At 42.3% G+C, this 16,605-nt stretch overlaps 1 protein-coding gene across 1 annotated transcript; it reads left to right on the forward strand.

Moving 5' to 3' along the window:
* Positions 1-1,327: 1,327 nt before the first annotated feature.
* Positions 1,328-13,527, forward strand: RRP15 (ribosomal RNA processing 15 homolog). The gene is made up of 5 exons (XM_032216835.1): positions 1,328-1,415; positions 3,893-4,167; positions 7,474-7,571; positions 9,442-9,643; positions 13,353-13,527. The coding sequence occupies exons 1-5, from the start codon at positions 1,343-1,345 to the stop codon at positions 13,512-13,514; spliced, it is 810 nt and encodes a 269-aa protein (XP_032072726.1). The 5' UTR covers positions 1,328-1,342; the 3' UTR covers positions 13,515-13,527.
* Positions 13,528-16,605: the final 3,078 nt, after the last annotated feature.

Genomic DNA, 16,605 nt, shown 5'->3' on the forward strand with positions numbered 1-16,605 from the left:
ACACATCTTAAAAGTGTCCCGAGTACAGGTAGTCCTCGACTTATGACAATAATTGAGCCCAACATTTATGTTGTTAAGTGAGGGATTTAAGTTAGTTTTGCCCCATTTTACAACCTTTCTTGCCACTGTTGTTAAGTGAGTCACTGCAGTTAATAAATTAGTAACCTGGTTGTTAAGTGAATCTGGCTTCCCTACTGACTGCTTGCCAGAAGGCTCACATGACCTTGGGACACAGCAAGTCAAAAATATGAGTTGCTGAGCACCTGAACTTTGATCACATGACCATAAGGATGCTGCAAAGGTTATAACTGAAAAATGGTCATACGTCACATTTTTCAGTGCCATTGTAACTTTGAATGGTCACTAAACAAATGGTTGTAAGTCGAGGACTACCTGTATCTATGGAGAGTCTCAACCATCTACTTTTTCAAAAGGCAACTGGACTTTTTTTTAGTCCAGTTGCTTTTTTGAAAAGAAGCTTTGGGTAAAGTTTCTGAGGTTGAGAAACATCATTTTGGGGGATCCCCACTCAGAGCCTGGCTCACAACCTTTTAAGTCACCCATTGAGTCCACTTATTCAGAATGAAATCCCAGTAAGCCTGCCAAATTCTGCTTTACAAGAAGCTTCTTTCTCCATTTCTTGCATTGACCGAGCCTTGCTTTCTTGCAGGCTCCTCCCTCCCTCCCTCCCTCCCCATTCATTTGCTTTTCTTCTCTTCCTTTCATACTGTTTTCCTTCCCATTCCTTCCCTTCCTTAATCTCCTTCCATTCTACCACTCCCTTTCCTTCCTTTCCCTCTTGTTCTCTTCCCATTCCTTTCCTTCTTCTCTTCCATTCTACCCTTCCCTTATACCTTGTACCCCTTCCTTCCCTTCTCCCCTTCCTTATTCTCCTTCCTTTCTACACCCTCCCTTCCATTTCCTTCCACCTTGTACCCTTTCTTCTTTCTTTCTTTCTTTCTTTCTTTCTTTCTCTTTCTTCTTTCTTTCTTTCTTTCTTTCTTTCTTTCTTTCTTTCTTTCTTTCTTTCTTTCTTTCTTTCTTTCTTTCTTTCTTCCCTTCCCCCATCTCGATGTCCAAAGCGACTCTAGGGGAGGTGCACTACATTGTGCCGAAACATCCCAGGTTCCCCCAGCTTCACCCCGTCATCCCTAATCGACAGCAGCACTTCCAATCGCTATTATGTCCTTCCCATCAGAATTAAACGTGAGTGCTACATGCGTTGCAACAGGTAAAAAAACCCCGCCCGCCCCCATCCGGTCTTTAGAACTAGTCCCGGCCGGAACCTTTGTGGCGGCTGCGTGTTTCCCCCCGGATCACTTAAAGGGGTAGGACCAGCAAGATGGCGGCGGCTGCCGTAGATCCACGTGGGGAGGCGAAAGGTCTCAGCGCTGAATTGGAAGAAAACGATAGTGGTAAAACTGGGGAGGGGATTTGCAACTGGTTAACCGGCTAATGGATGGCCGATGGGGGACGAGGCGGCGGCAGTTGTGGAGGAAGCAAAAGGGTTTCTGTTTAAAAACGACGGACAAATCATATCCTGGATTTATAACGAGAAGTGTAGGATAAAGGGGACCCTATGGGGATGTCTGATTAATATCGCCTTCTTTCTGAGCTCATCCGACCTGGTGCCTGTCGCTTTCCTATTTCTCAGCCTCCCACATGGTTTATGGGTCGCCCGCTTTTCTTGGGTAAATAAATAAATAAATAAATGAGAATATTTGTAGCTCGGGGCTGAAATGAGGGGTCCTGGGTGCTCTCTGAGCTTGCTTGTTTCCTTGCAGACGTCTCATGACCCAAACTAGGTAACATCACCAGTGGTAGGTACTGATGATGTTACCTAGTTTGGGTAATGGGAAAAAAAACAAGCAAGCTCAGAGAGCACCAAGGGCCCCCCATTTTCTTGGATTGGTTTATTTCGTAGCTCGATGTTAATTGCCCTACTAGAAAATAATAATTGTAGTTCAGAGAGGAGCTGTGGGGTCTTTGGTGTTCTCTGAGCTTGGTTGTTTGCTTGCACATGTTTCGTTCTCCAACTAGCTAATAGGTAACATTGGTATTAGCAATGTTGCCTAGCAAAGAAATATCTGCAAAAAAACAACAACCGAGTTCAGAAAGCAATAAGGACCTCACTGTTCTGACCCCCTCCTTTGTCCAGTAATGAATGCTGAGACAAGCTTAACTGGAATGTACTTTAATAGCAAGAAACGAAAACCTCGGTGGCTGAAAGCGAAGCATAAGAAACAGATAAGGACCTTGGCAGCAACTCAGACAAATCTTGGCAGCAATACAGCCTGCCAAGCTAGTTACAAAAGGTCTCCAACTTTTAGTCTATGTGTTGACTTCTGCAAGAGGGGTGTGTGCACAAGCAGTCCTTATTATAGTCTGGAGAGGAGCCTAATGACCACCAGCTGAGTGCAATTACCTCCTGTACTTGCGCAACTGTTCCTGACACCTATTAGCTCTTCGGCATCCAGGAACAACTCACTGCTGGCCTCTGGATTACTCTCCCTTGTCTCCTCCCCACTGGTCCAAGACTCAGGCACCTCCTGGTGGCCAACCAGCCTTTCTGCGCCCTGCTCGGAGTCGGAACCCTGTCCAGGGTCCTCCAGAGCCGACTCATAGGGCCTCTCGCCGTCGGAGTCTGGTGGCAGCTCCAACGGCTCCTGCTGGGCCACAACACCTCACTATATCAATTGATTCGCAAAAGGCAGCCTTGTTGCCCCTCTAAACCTTACACTGATGTTTCCTCATAAGGTAGTGAAATTGAGAGATTGATTATGTTGATGTGGAGCCCTAATAAATTTGCCCTGGTGGATGTTTTCAACTTGACCTTTCCAGTGTTATAACTTCACTTATAGCCACTGTAACTCAGTCCATCCTCCTGGCTGCTGGTCATCCTCTGCTCTGTCCTGTTTCTTTGGGATCTGATATTCTCTTTCATAGCGTTGCTTACACTGTTGTGATCTTTGTAGATATCACAGCATCTGAATATTTTTACAAGGCCTTTGTGGCTGCTCCTAACAAGTGCTACTCCATTGCATATTTGTTGATTGCTTTTTCTTTACTGTTAATGGGTAATCCTTAAAAAAGATATATACCTCTTCATTGTCAATCCTGATTGTTGTACCCTTTGCCATTAGATTGGTTGTCTTTATCTTTGATTTTAGGAGAAAAGATTTCCATTTTTTGGTGATCAAGTAGCCACATTAGTATAGTACAGATACAGTAGTACAGTACATAGTTGATGTTTCTTCCTTCAATTTTAAAACCATATCTTCTTTCAATCCAACTTCCCTTAATATACTGTATATTCAGACTTGAATAAATAAGGAGAGAGTATACATCCTTCTCTCACTTCTTTGCCAGCTTGGAAAACAGTGCTTTATGCTCCTATTCCTTGGGTATCAAAACCCTCTGTGAGATCAAGCAGATTTAAATGGATTGTACTACCCCATCTTGGTCCTGTCAGAAATCATCTTACTTGTACAAAACACACATTCTCATTGTTTCCCTGAAATGATACAAGCTCCTCTTGTTCTTATGGGCTATTAGTTTAAAAAAAGGGATGGAAGAGCCGAGGTGGCGCAGTGGTTAAATGCAGCACTGCAGGCTACTTCAGCTGACTGCAGTTCTGCAGTTCAGCTGTTCAAATCTCACTGGCTCAGGGTTGACTCAGCCTTCCATCCTTCTGAGGTGGGTAAAATGAGGACCCGGATTGTTGTTGGGGGCAATATGCTGACTCTGTAAACCGCTTAGAGAGGGCTGAAAGCCCTATGAAGCGGTATATAAGTCTAACTGCTATTGCTATTGAATTGAATTAAGTAAATTTAGATAAAGTATTTTGGTTGTGGATATGATGCAAGTAACAAGGATATTTTGTTTCTTTTAGGTTCCGAGTGGAGTTCAGGGGTTCCAGAAGATAGCTTTTCAAGTGATGATGGAGAACAGGATGGTGAAGTTAATGATACAGCTAAGACTCCAGATACCAAAGTTAAAGATGAAGAGGAATCCAAAGAAACGGGAAACGCTGGATGGGCTGAAGCCATGGCCAAAGTGCTTAACAAAAAGATTGCTAGTGATAAGCCCACTATCCTGTTGAAAAACAAGGAGCGGGATGTAGAACGAAAAAAAGAAAAGCAAGAAAGATTGGAGCAGAGGAAGAAGGTAGGGAAAGCAGTTGAATATTACTGCTAGTATTCAAGAGGCTGCGGTGATCATGCACAACATGATCACAATTAAGATCAGAATTTCCATTGCTAAGCAAGGTGGTTGTTAAGTGACTTCCCCCTGATTTTACTTTTTTTGCCATCGTTAAGCGAATCACAGAACTTGTTAATCACATGGTCATTAAGCAAATCCAGACTTCCCCCATTGATTTTGCTTCTCAGAAGCTGGCTGCGAAGATTGCAAATGGTGATCACATGACCTGACATGGTGCAGCCATCGTAAATACATGCTGGTTGCCAACTGCCCGAATTTTGATCACATGACCATCAGGATGCTGCGATGGTCATTGTAAGTCACTTTTTTTCAGTGCCATGGCAACTTTGAATAGTCACTAAATGGATGGTTGTTAAGTCTAGGATTCCCTATATCAGTGTTTCTCAACCTTTGCAACTTGAAGATGTCTGGACTTTAACTCCCAGAATTCCCCAGCCAGCGAATGCTGGCTGGGGAATTCTGGGAGTTGAAGTACGGACATCTTCAAGTTGCCACGGTTGAGAAACACTGCCCTATATGACAAAACCCTAATTTTTGCAAGTCATCTATTGTTAACTACCCAACTGTCTAGACTCTCTTGGATACATGGCAGCCATATCAATTGGATTAAAAAATAAATGTAAATAATCTGTTGTTAAATATATAAAACAAATGCCTTAATTCTGTTTTTATGTTACAAAATTTAGAGGTTGTCCAACTTTAGGTGGGTCTGGATGGCTTACACTTTTGAAAAGTTGCTATCCAAGAGTAAATATCAGGGGTGTCAAAGTCGCGTCATCATGGCAACATCATGTGACTCATTGGGACTTCCCCCCCCTTAGCTAAACTGGGCGTGGCCAGCCGATGGCACATCTGGCCCGCGAGCCAGGATTTTGGTAGCCCTGTTATATATTGTCCATGTTCGCTTAAACGTTGGGAACAAGCTAACATGCCACTAGGTATAGGATATTACATGACTTCTACCTCCCTGCCCCTTGGAGGATGAAAATATCTGTATTATTTTCATAGTGTATATCCTGTGTGACATACACTTTCAGTTTCCTTGTCATTAAGAGGCAGATAACACATCAAATGTAATTGTTAAAAATACAGAAGAAAAAAATAAAAGGTAAAATCATACACAGCCAGAGAAAATAAATGCATTCCCCCCCAAAGAACTGTCCGAGGCTCAACAAGGCCTGTAGAATGTTCAGGTTTTCAAAGCTACCCTGCTCAAAAAGTATACAAATTTAATCTTTGTTTTGCCCTATGGTTTAGAAGAGGGGTGTCAAACTCAATTTCATTGAGGTCCGCATCAGTGTGTTGACCTCAGGGGGCTGGAGTGGGCGTGGCAAGGGTGGGCGTGGCCAGCTCGACGTCACTTGTGGTGGTGTTGGGGGTCACTTGTGGTGGCCCGAGTGCTTTGACAGAGAGAACGGGCTTCTGAGCTCCATTTTCAGCTGTGACAACTTTCTGCAACCCTCTGCTAGTAATTATGGAACTCCCGAGTTCCATTTTCACTGGCAGAGGCACCATGGGCCGGTCTTTCGCTGTTTCCAGGGTGGCCCCACGGGCCACATCTAAGCACCCCGTGGGCCATATCCGGCCCCCAGGCAAGTTTGACATCCTGGTTTAGAAGGAAGCCTTTTCATGGCTTCTCCCCAGTGAGACAGATCTTAGTTACATTTCTGGAGGGTATTTTATGAAGGACTTAAAATGATGAGCAGCCTTCTAGTTATTTCATAGAAACTCGAGTTTTTTTTTAATCTTCTCAGCATTTAATCAAAATTGTTTCAGAGTTAACAGCCGACATATATAGTAAACCATATTCTTATCCATCTAAGGCTAGCCTTGAAGCTTTTCATCTCTTAGTAATGACAGCATAATGAATGGAGCTACTAGTTGCTAAATATATATATATAGGACATATAGTGTAAATCAGTATTTCTCAAACCTGGCAGCTTTAAGATATGTGGACCTCAACTCCCAGAATTCCTCAGCCAGAAACGCAGTGAAGCTCCACCCCCATGGCAACAACAGTTGAACCATTGATGGACTCCTCATCCTCCTGGAGTCATACCAAACTGTATCTTCAGAGCCAAAGTATTAAGATGGGGGCCCGTCTTATCTCTGCAGGGATGATGCTCCACAGGGAGGGAGCCACTATGCAGAAGGGTCTTCTTGGTCCCATCAGATGGGCCTCCTTAAGAGAGGGAACCCGTAGCATTCCCTGCCCTCTTCTGGTGGGTCAGATAGACATAACAGGGAAAAGTCAGTCCTTCAAATAACCCGGCCTTAAGCTATGTAGGGGTTTAAAGATGTAAACCAGCACCTTGAATTGGAGCCCCAAGCAAATCAGCCACCAATGCAGCTCCTGCAAGAGAGATGATGACATGTGTGCAAACCTAGAATTGCACAAAACCATGCAGGGTTCCGCATTTCAAACTAATGGAAACTTCTGGATACTTTTCAAGGCTACTTTTCAATTTAATTGAAGGAAAGCACATTTATCCCTCCTGCAGGAAAAAAAAACCACAGACTTCTCTGTGTCTTCCCTAAAGTTGCTCTTTGGTGTGGAAGAGTATCAGTAATCGTAATGGCAGCGTTCTCCTGTAGCAGATTATAGTTTGGAGGTGTTGTGGTCCAGCAGGAACTGTTTAAGCTGCCGACAGACTCCTATGAGTCGGCTCTGGACGACTTGGGCAGGGTTCAGACTCCGAGCAGGGACCAGAGAAGTTGGTTGGCCACCAGGAGGCACCTGAAGCATGGAGCAGCAGTGAAAGCCAAAGGGAGTTTGTCCCTGACGTCAGGCCCTGGAGCAGTGGTGAAGACGTCAGGCCCTGAAGCAGTGGGGAGGAACTAAGGGAGTTGGTCCCGGGCGCCCGGCAAAGACAGGCAGATAAGCGCCAGCAGCAATTACGGAGACATAGAAGATAATTGGGCCCAGGTGGTTGTGATTAGGCTTCTCCCAAGAGAGTATATAGGAAGAGACTTTGGGAGGAGACCTTTTGCAGGACACAACCGTTTTACTAAAGCTGGAGAAGCTCTTGTGTGTATTTCTTATCTGTGGGAGTCTGGGTTGCTGCCAAAGTCTTGTCTGTGAGTAATTACTGTGAATAAATTGGCTAACAGTAACCTCCCACCGTACGGGGGGGGGGGGTCAAAACAGAAGGGCATTTTCACTTCATAACCTTTAGCTAGAAAAGGTTGATTCTTCCTTCAGTCCTTTCTTATCAAATGACTAATTTCTCCCCTGTGTTTGTAACCCAGCTGAATAAAAAGCGGGAATGGGAAATGATGTGCCGAGTGAAGCCGGACGTGGTCAAAGACAAAGAAATTGAGAGAAACCTTCAGAGGATTGCCACCAGGTAAAAGTGAACATTTGGTCTTTGGAAACCTAAGTTTCGTCCTGTTTTACAACCTTTCTTGCCACAGTGGTTAAGTGAATCCCTGCAGTTAAATTAATAACACGATCGTTAGGGGAATCGGGCTTCCCCATTAACTTTGCTCATCAGAAGGTCGCAAGAGAGGATCACATGACCCCAGGACACTGCAACTGTCATAAATATGAATCAATTGCCAAAAGTTAGAATTTTGATCACATGACCCTGGGGATGCTGCAAAGGTCGTAAGTGTGAAAAACTCATAAGTCACTTTCAGTGCTGTTGTAACTTTGAACGGTCACTAAATGAACAGTTGTAAGTTGAGGACCACCTGTATATTTTATGAGTTAGACCCTGTATGTGGGTCTATCTCACAAAATATCAACAAAAGTATTCAGAAGTCTTATAAAAAACCCCATAAAATATGGATTAGACCATAATGTTTTAAGTAACTAAGCTGGATTTCTTTTCGCTTTGGAATAAGCTTGATAATTGAAAAAAAATATTTCTGATATCCTAACCTGTTCTGTCCCCCTTTCTCCACTCGTTAAACAGACGACAGGCAAACAAACTTAAAAGGAACTTTCTTTATCAGTTCTCGGCTCAAACTGGCTGTGAGCCCAAAAATAACATAAATACAGTCTCTGACCAGATAACAGAATACCAAACAAAAACTCTTACAACGCAATGCATTTCTCCAAGTGTATCCTTGAATCAGGGTTACAGAAAACAAAGCACTTCTCCAAGTGTATCTTACATAAACCACGACTGCTGATCAATCAATGTTGAACGAACCAAGGAACGTTGACTCCTGCAACTAGGACGTGGCACCATCCGTCCTTTTATCCCCAGAATATGCCCCTAACGAACCTCAGCTGCATAGTTAATCTTGCATCCTGAAAAGACTCACAGAAGACTGCTGCTGAATCACAACACTAACCCTACAGTTGGTCCTTGATTTAAAGCCATTCGTTTGTTGATTATTCAAAGTTACAAAAGCACTGAAGATAGTGACTTAGAACTGGCCCTCACACTTACGTAGAACTGCCACAGCATCCCCATAGTTACGTGATTAAAAAATCAGCACTTAGCAACTGGCATAAATATACAACAGTTGCAGGGATCGTGCAATTTCCATTTGTGACCTTCCCAGCTGGCTTCTGACAAGCAAAGCCAATTGCAGGGGGGGAGTTGGATTCTCTTAACAATTCTAGCCAAAAAAAAAAAAAAGTGGGGGGGGGCCCTAAAATTGGCACGACTCACTTAAGTGCTTTGCTTAGCAATGGAAATTCTGCTTCCAATTGCAGTTTTAAATTGAAGACTACCGTATTTTTCAGAGTATAGGACACACCGTAGTATAAAACACACCAAAATTTTGAAGAAGCAAATTTTTTAAAAAAGTTTTTGCATTCTGCAAACCTCCCCAAAACAGCCCTTTTTTGTGAAAACGGGCCCGTTTTTTTCCCCCCCTCCAAAAAAAGGACATGCATAGCCTTTGGGAGGCTTATAGAGTGCTCTTGGGGGCTGGGTGGGGGAAAATGAGCTAAAAAACGGCCCATCCTTCACTCATTTCTGCCCTCCCCAGCCCCCAGGAGCACTCTGGAAACCTCCTAAAGACTATGCATGGCCATTTTGGTGAAGGGGGTGGGGTTTTGGTAGGCCAAAAATGCTGTGTTCAGTGTATAAGACGCAGCCAGATTTTCAGCCTCTTTTTTGTGGGAAAAAGGTGTGTCTTATACTCCAAAAAATATGGTACCTATAATTAGGGTTCCTTGTTGAGGCTGTGCCGAGAGTGGCCATAAACATTGCTTCTGTCATTAAACCTAGCTGCCTAATGATTCCTTTTCATTTCCAGGGGGGTAGTTCAGTTATTCAATGCGGTCCGGAAGCACCAAACCAACGTGAATGAGAAGATGAAAGAAGCCGGCAGCTCTGAGAGGAAGCGAGCGAAATTGATCTCCTCGGTTTCCAAAAGGGACTTCATCAGCGTCCTCCGAGGAACGGATGGAAAAGAAATGGAACAAAACCCTGCTAGAAAACCATCAAACAGCCGTCAGGTGAGGGGTGTTCAGTCATTTTTTTTAGGTGCTGTCATAATTTTTTTATTTTTATTTTTATTTTTAGACAGACAAACAAGACATAAAACATAAAACCATCTTCCATTATGTACAGTGTGTTGATTGGTTACAAGGTTTTTGTGCATCCTTTCCATAGTCATCACTTGCAATTTATATAAATCACATAATATCAAATCGAATATGTTTGTATACATTATCATTATACAGTTGCAAGAAAAAGTATGTGAACCCCTTGGGATTACGTGGAGTTTTCCATGAATTGGTCATAAAATGTGCTCTGAACTTCATCTAAGTCACAACAATAGGAAAACACAGTCTGCTGAAAATAATACTACACAAACATTAGATGTTGCCATGGTTTAATTGCACATAACATGTAAACATTCACAGTGCAGGGAGGAAAAAGTATGTGAACCCTTGGACTTAATAACTGGTTGACCCTCCTTTGGCAGCAATAACCTCAACCAAACGTTTCTTGTAGTTGCAGATCAGACCTGCACAACGATCTGGAGTAATTTTGGACCACTCCTCTTTACAAAACTGTTTCAGTGTAGCAATATTCTTGGGATGTCTGGTGTGAATCGCTCTCTTAAGGTCATGCCACAGCATTTCAATCGGGTTGAGGTCAGGACTCTGACTGGGCCACTCCAGAGGGCGTATTCTGTGCTGTTGAAGCCATTTTTGTGTTGACTTACTTGTATGCTTTGGGTCATTGTCCTGTTGCATCACCCATCCTCTGCAGAGCTTCAGTTGGTGGACTGATGGTCGTACGTTTTTCTGCAAAATGTCTTGATAAACTCTGGAATTCATTTTCCCATCAATGACAACAATCCGTCCAGGCCCTGAGGCAGCAAAGCAGCCCCAAACCATGATGCTCCCTCCGCCATGTTTTACAGTGGGGATGAGGTTTTGATGTTGGTGTGCTGTGCCTTTTTTTATCCACACATAGTGTTGTGTGTTTTTCCCAAACAACTCAATTTTGGTTTCATCTGTCCACAGTATATTTTGCCAGTAGTGTTGTGGAACATCTAGGTGCTCTTTTGCAAACTTCAAATGTGCTGCAATATTTTTTTTGGACAGCAATGGCTTCCTCTGTGGTGTCCTCCCATGTACTCCATTCTTGTTTAATCCTTATTGTAGATGTGTCAACAAAAATGTTAGCATGTGCCAGAGATTTCTGTAGGTCTTTAGCTGACCCTCTAGGATTCTTCTTTACCTCATGAAGCATTCTGTGCTGTGCTCTTGCAGTCATTTTTACAGGATGACCACACCTAGGGAGAGTAGCAAGAGTGCTAAACTTTCTCCATTTGTAGACAGTCTGTCTTACCCTGGACACATGAACATCAAGGCTTTTGGAAATACTTTTGTAACCCTTTCAGCTTCATGCAAGTCAACAATTCTTGATCGAAGGTCTTCTGAGAGCTCTTTTCTGCGAGGCATAGTTCACATCAGACAGTGCTTCTTGAAACCAGTAAACCCACAACAGGTGTGTGTTTTTAAAGGGCAGAACAGCTGTCAGCAACACATCCAATATCATCACACTGATTGGAGTCAAGGTTGGCTCATTCCTGGCTCCAATTAGCTCTTGAAGACGTCATTAGGCTAGGGGCTCACATATTTTTCCTCCCTGCACTGTGAATGTTTACATGTTATGTGCAATTAAACCATGGCAACATCTAATGTTTTTGTAGTATTATTTTCAGCAGACTGTGTTTGTCTATTGTTGTGACTTAGATGAAGTTCAGAGCACATTTTATGACCAATTCATGCAAAACTCTATGTAATCCCAAGGGGTTCACATACTTTTTCTTGCAACTGTACCTCATTTGTTTGACTCACTATTATTCCTTCATTTTAAACGAGATATACTAAATATTGGGTTCATTTATATTATAACAATTCATTACATCATCTTCAATCTATCCAATAATAATATATTTTTATGTTATATTCAGTATCTTTCTATTACGCTTGTATTGATAACATTCTCTAGTATCTTTCATTTCCATGTTTCTTTTATCTAACCATTGATAAAATAAATCCCATGTCTTATAAAATTGTTTATCTTCTTCTCCTCTAATTTCAAATGTCAATTTACTCATTTCAGCACATTCCATTATTTTATGAATAACTTCCTCCTGGCATTTCATTTCATCATCCTAAAACCATCCAGTGCTGTCATAATTTTGAACAGTCGCTAAACAAATGATGCTAAATCAAAGACATTCTGTGCATCGGGGTGTCAAGGCCTGCAGGTCAAATCTGGCCCAGGGGCTGCTTAGATCTGGCCTGTGGGGCCGGCCTAGAAACAGCAAAGGACCAGCCTGCAGAAACTGAGCTTGGAGTGTGTGTGAGTGAGTGCACTCCCCCCCTCCCGCTCCGTTTTCACTGGCAGAGGGCTGCAGGAGGACGTGCGGGGGATGCGCACTGATACCCCCCCCCCCGGGGCTCCATTTTTTATAGAGGGCTATCAAAACAAATTAAAAATAAAACAAAAGGAGAAATGTTTCCCCTTTTACATTTGAGCTTGCAAGGACAGGAAAGGAGAGAGGGAAAGAGGAAATACAGAGAAAAAGATGGGAAGAGAGCAAGGAAGGAAAAATAAGGAAAGAGGGGAAGGAAGAAGAAAGGAGAATGAAGAGGGAAGGGAAAAAAGGAGGGAAAGAAGAAAGTTAGTTCCTTAGCACTTTGCCACCACGGGTGCCCGTGGCACAAGTCCCGTGTCACCCCCACCACGGCCACGCCAGCCCTCTGAGGTCAAACACAACCCTGATGTAGCCCTCAATGAAATCGAGTTTGACACCCTTGCTGTACATGGATTTGAAAAGAATAGGAATATTCTTTATTGGCCAAGTGTGATTGGACACACGAGGAATTTGTCTCCGGTGGATAAGCTCTCAAACAACAAAGTGATAAGTCAAAGTTATATCATAAGATATAACCATAAAGATGCAAACCACAAGTGATAAATCCTAAGATAGCAATAGGAGACGGTAGTAGGAAAGATGAGAATGATAATAGCAATACAGCCGTACTACATGGGTAAATATCTTGAGGCATAAAACAGTGTTGTGGGAATTGGGTGTTTAGCAGAGTCAGGGCGTGGGGGGGGGGGGGGGCGGGACTGTCCCTATGTTTAGTTGTTTTGGCATGCAATGCCCTGTGGAGGCATCCTGAGAGGAGAAGTGGAAAGTTTATGTCTGGGATGTGAGGAGTGGGGAGATATTTTCTCAGCCTTCTTTCTGGCTTGTGCAGTATGCAAGTACGTAGATCTGACTTGCAACACTTCATTTAGTGGCAGTTCGAAGTTGCAATGGCACTGAAAGAAATCACTTATGACTATTTTTCATCCTTAAAACCATTGCAGCATCTCCATGGTCACATGATTTAAATTCGGGTGCTTGACAAGTGGTTCATGCTTTTGATGGCTGCAGTGACCCCTTTTGATAAGCAAAATTGACGGGAAAGCCAGACTCCACAACCGTGTTATCAACAACTGCAGCGATTCACTTAACACATACGACGAGAAAAGTCGTAAAATGGGGCAAAGCTCACTTCGCAAGATAAGCGTTGGCCTCAATTGTGGTCATACGTCCAGGACTACTTGTACCGTCTCACATCCACTTCTCAGTTGTTTCAGTTGTCATATGCTGAATTTTCCTCTACTTTCCCTCTCCTAAATCCTCAGAATAAATCGAAATCTGAAGACGCGCCAGCCTGGAGCATATTACGGGACGATTACATGATGGGGGCCTCGATGAAGGATTGGGATAAAGAAAGCGAAGAGGAGGACAATGCTGGAGGAGACGCCGACATCAAGCAGGAGAGTGGAAGCGATTCAGATCGATAATAATCGAGAGTCATCCAGAAATCCAGCGGTATTTTTGATACTATGTATGGATTGGGCTTAAAAGATGCTTTTTTTATACAGAGACCGTTTTTAGAGAACATGGAAGTTCTTGAGCTGGGCAGCCAATAAATTTAACTAAATAACAGTAATGAGTTAGCCAACTTCCTGTGGCAACGTTGGGTCAACTCAGCCAGTTGAAATTCCGTTGCATAGTTCCAATTATTTGTAAACTACCTGGAATCCTGAAGGGTTGTGTATATGCTGCACCTTTGCAGTTTGGAAGGAGATGGGCTTTGTAGTGGAAACTAGATTGACAGCCCCATCAAGCACCAATCATTATATTGGTCATTTTACTTCGCTGGTTTATTTGAGGTTTTACCGACTTAATGTCTTTATTTATACAGTGACTTAGTGAAAGCCTGAAATCATAAGAAGATTTTGCTAAGAGTTGGTCTATAGTCACACCTGCTTGGCACCAGTTAAAAGCAAAGTAGTGTAATTAGCTCAACAAAGCAAGAGTATTTCTTTCTTTCTTTCTTTTTGTTTCTTATGTAGAAAGAGGTCAAATAGACTACTTCTGTAATAGGAGACGATGTATATTTATCCTTTTCCCTTATTTATAAAAGCATCTGTTAAGTGCTAATTTTCATTTGATCTATCTTAAATCTGAGAAACCTGGGGAGAAAACTTTAATTTGTAGTGTCAGTGGAAATGGAGGGGGGGTTGGGGGGGGGAATCCTATGATTCCTGCTGACTCATTCCATGGACTTAAGCAGCCATTTGGCATTTCAGAAGAAAAACATAATTAACAAAAAAGTTCTTTGTTATGTAGGGTGTATATTTTTCCTTCTTTTCCGTGTATACAAGTATTCCTCTGCAGTTGTTAAGTGAGCCCAATGTTCCCATGGTAGCAAATGGGCCGCTTGCTGGAAACCAAAAATAAAAATGTTTCCGGCAAAACCATTGTAAACCATGGGGCACTTGCAAACAGGGATAGAATCAAGATCACATGAAGTGTTAATATCACTTTATAATGCCTTGGTAAGGCCACATTTGGAATACTGCATTCAGTTTTGGTTGCCACGATGTAGAAAAGATGGGGAGACTCTAGAAAGAGTGCAGAGAAGAGCAACAAAGAGGATTAGGGGACTGGAGGCTGAAACATATGAAGAACGGTTGCAGGAACTGGGTATATCTAGTTTAATGAAAAGAAGGATTAGGGGAGACATACAAATACAATAACAGAGTTGGAAGGGACCTTGGAGGTCTTCTAGTTCAACTCCTTGCCTAGGCAGGAAACCCTACATCACTTCAGACAAATGGTTATCCAATCTCTTTTTAAAAACTTCCAGTGTTGGAGCATTCACAACTTCTGGAGTCAAGTCGTTCCACTAGTTAATTGTTCTAACTGTCAGGAAATTTCTCAGTTCTAAGTTGTTTCTCTCCTTGATTAGTTTCCACCCATTGCTTCTTGTTCTACCCTCAGGTGCCTTGGAGAATAGTTGGACTCCCTCTTCTTTGTGGCAACCCTTGAGATATTGGAACACTGCGATCATGTGTCTCCTGGTCTTTCTTTTCATTAAACTAGACATACCAAGTTCCTGATGGCATGTTCCATGATGGCAGTGTTCCAATATCTCAGGGGTTGCCACAAAGAAGAGGGAGTCAAACTATTCTCCAAGCGACCTGAGGGTAGAACAAGAAGCAATGGGTGGAAACTAATCAGGGAGAGAAGCAACTTAGAACTGAGGAGGAATTTCCTGACAGTGAGAACAATTAACCAGTGGAACAGAAGTTGCCTCCAGAAGTTGTGAATGTCCCAACACTGGAAGTCTTTCAGAAGATGTTGGATAGCCATTTGTCTGGAACGTTATAGGTTTTCCTGCCTAGGCAGAGGGTTGGACTAGAAGACCTCCAAGGTCCCTTCCAACTCTGCTATTGTATTGTATAGCTATAAATGGACCAGTTGTTGAGCAGTCAAAATATAGTCATGTGACTACCAGTTGGAGCAACTTTAGAACTTTGAACGTCACTAAGCAAGCAGCTGCAAGTCAAGGAGTACCTGAATATAACTATAACCTGAAAGAATAATGTATTGCTACATCAAGAGCAATAATACCGTTTTCCAAGCCCAATCAGGATTTTGAGAGCATGTGCTAAAATGAGCCCTCCCCGAAAATATTGCAACACAGCAGCAGCCATGAGGTGACCACGCTCACCACCTCCTGAACCTCAAAAATAATAAGACCTCCCCGAAAATAAGGGCAAGTGCTTATTTCAGGCGTCAAAAGAAAATAAGACCCTGTTTTATTTTTGGGAAAGCACGGTAGCTATTGCTGAACTTTGTATATTTATTTTTTTAAACTAGTCAGTTCCTAATATTTGGCTTCTTTCTCCCCATTAAATATAACATTACAAATAAACATATTAATACTCACCCTAAGCTGGGTCAGTAGAACATGGAAGTAAATGTAGCCTTTTAAGTTTCAATCCTACATTGTTGTCATATGAATTAATATCTATGTGTAAAGGGAAAAAAGGCAAGCATTTGCTGTTCTTAATGCAAAATTCACATCTTGAGCAAACAGTTGTAAAGAACTGAACCCTAATTCTGTCTTCTATAAAGAAAACTGAACAGAGGGAAAAAGATGCAAAATGTTTGCATATTGTACAGTATTATTTCTCTCTAGAAAAATCAATTCCTGACACATTTGTGTGTCAGATCAAAAGTTAAGGGAGATGCTAAAACTTTTACAATATTGTGATTATGAAATTTGTATCTGTTTTTGTCCCTTTCCTATGATTAATGGGTGCAACCTGCCTAGAGCTACTTTGATATTTGGGGCAACAAAAAACTAAGATGAAATGTTAAAAGTGATTAAAGGTTGATACACATGATAAAAAGTTTTATTTTCTTATCATATGTTTGTCCTGCTTCAGTAGGAAAAACTCCTAAATTGTATTGTGTTAAAATGGGGATGATGGACTTTCCTTCTGAAGTAAATTTGTTGGTTTTTTTTTTTAATTTGCATTTTGTTTTTCACCACTTAGCAGTTATTTTGTTTAGAGAAAGAACTGAATTATTTCCAAA

The sequence above is a fragment of the Thamnophis elegans genome, chromosome 4 (genome assembly GCF_009769535.1).
Source record: "Thamnophis elegans isolate rThaEle1 chromosome 4, rThaEle1.pri, whole genome shotgun sequence".
NCBI lineage: Eukaryota > Metazoa > Chordata > Lepidosauria > Squamata > Colubridae > Thamnophis > Thamnophis elegans.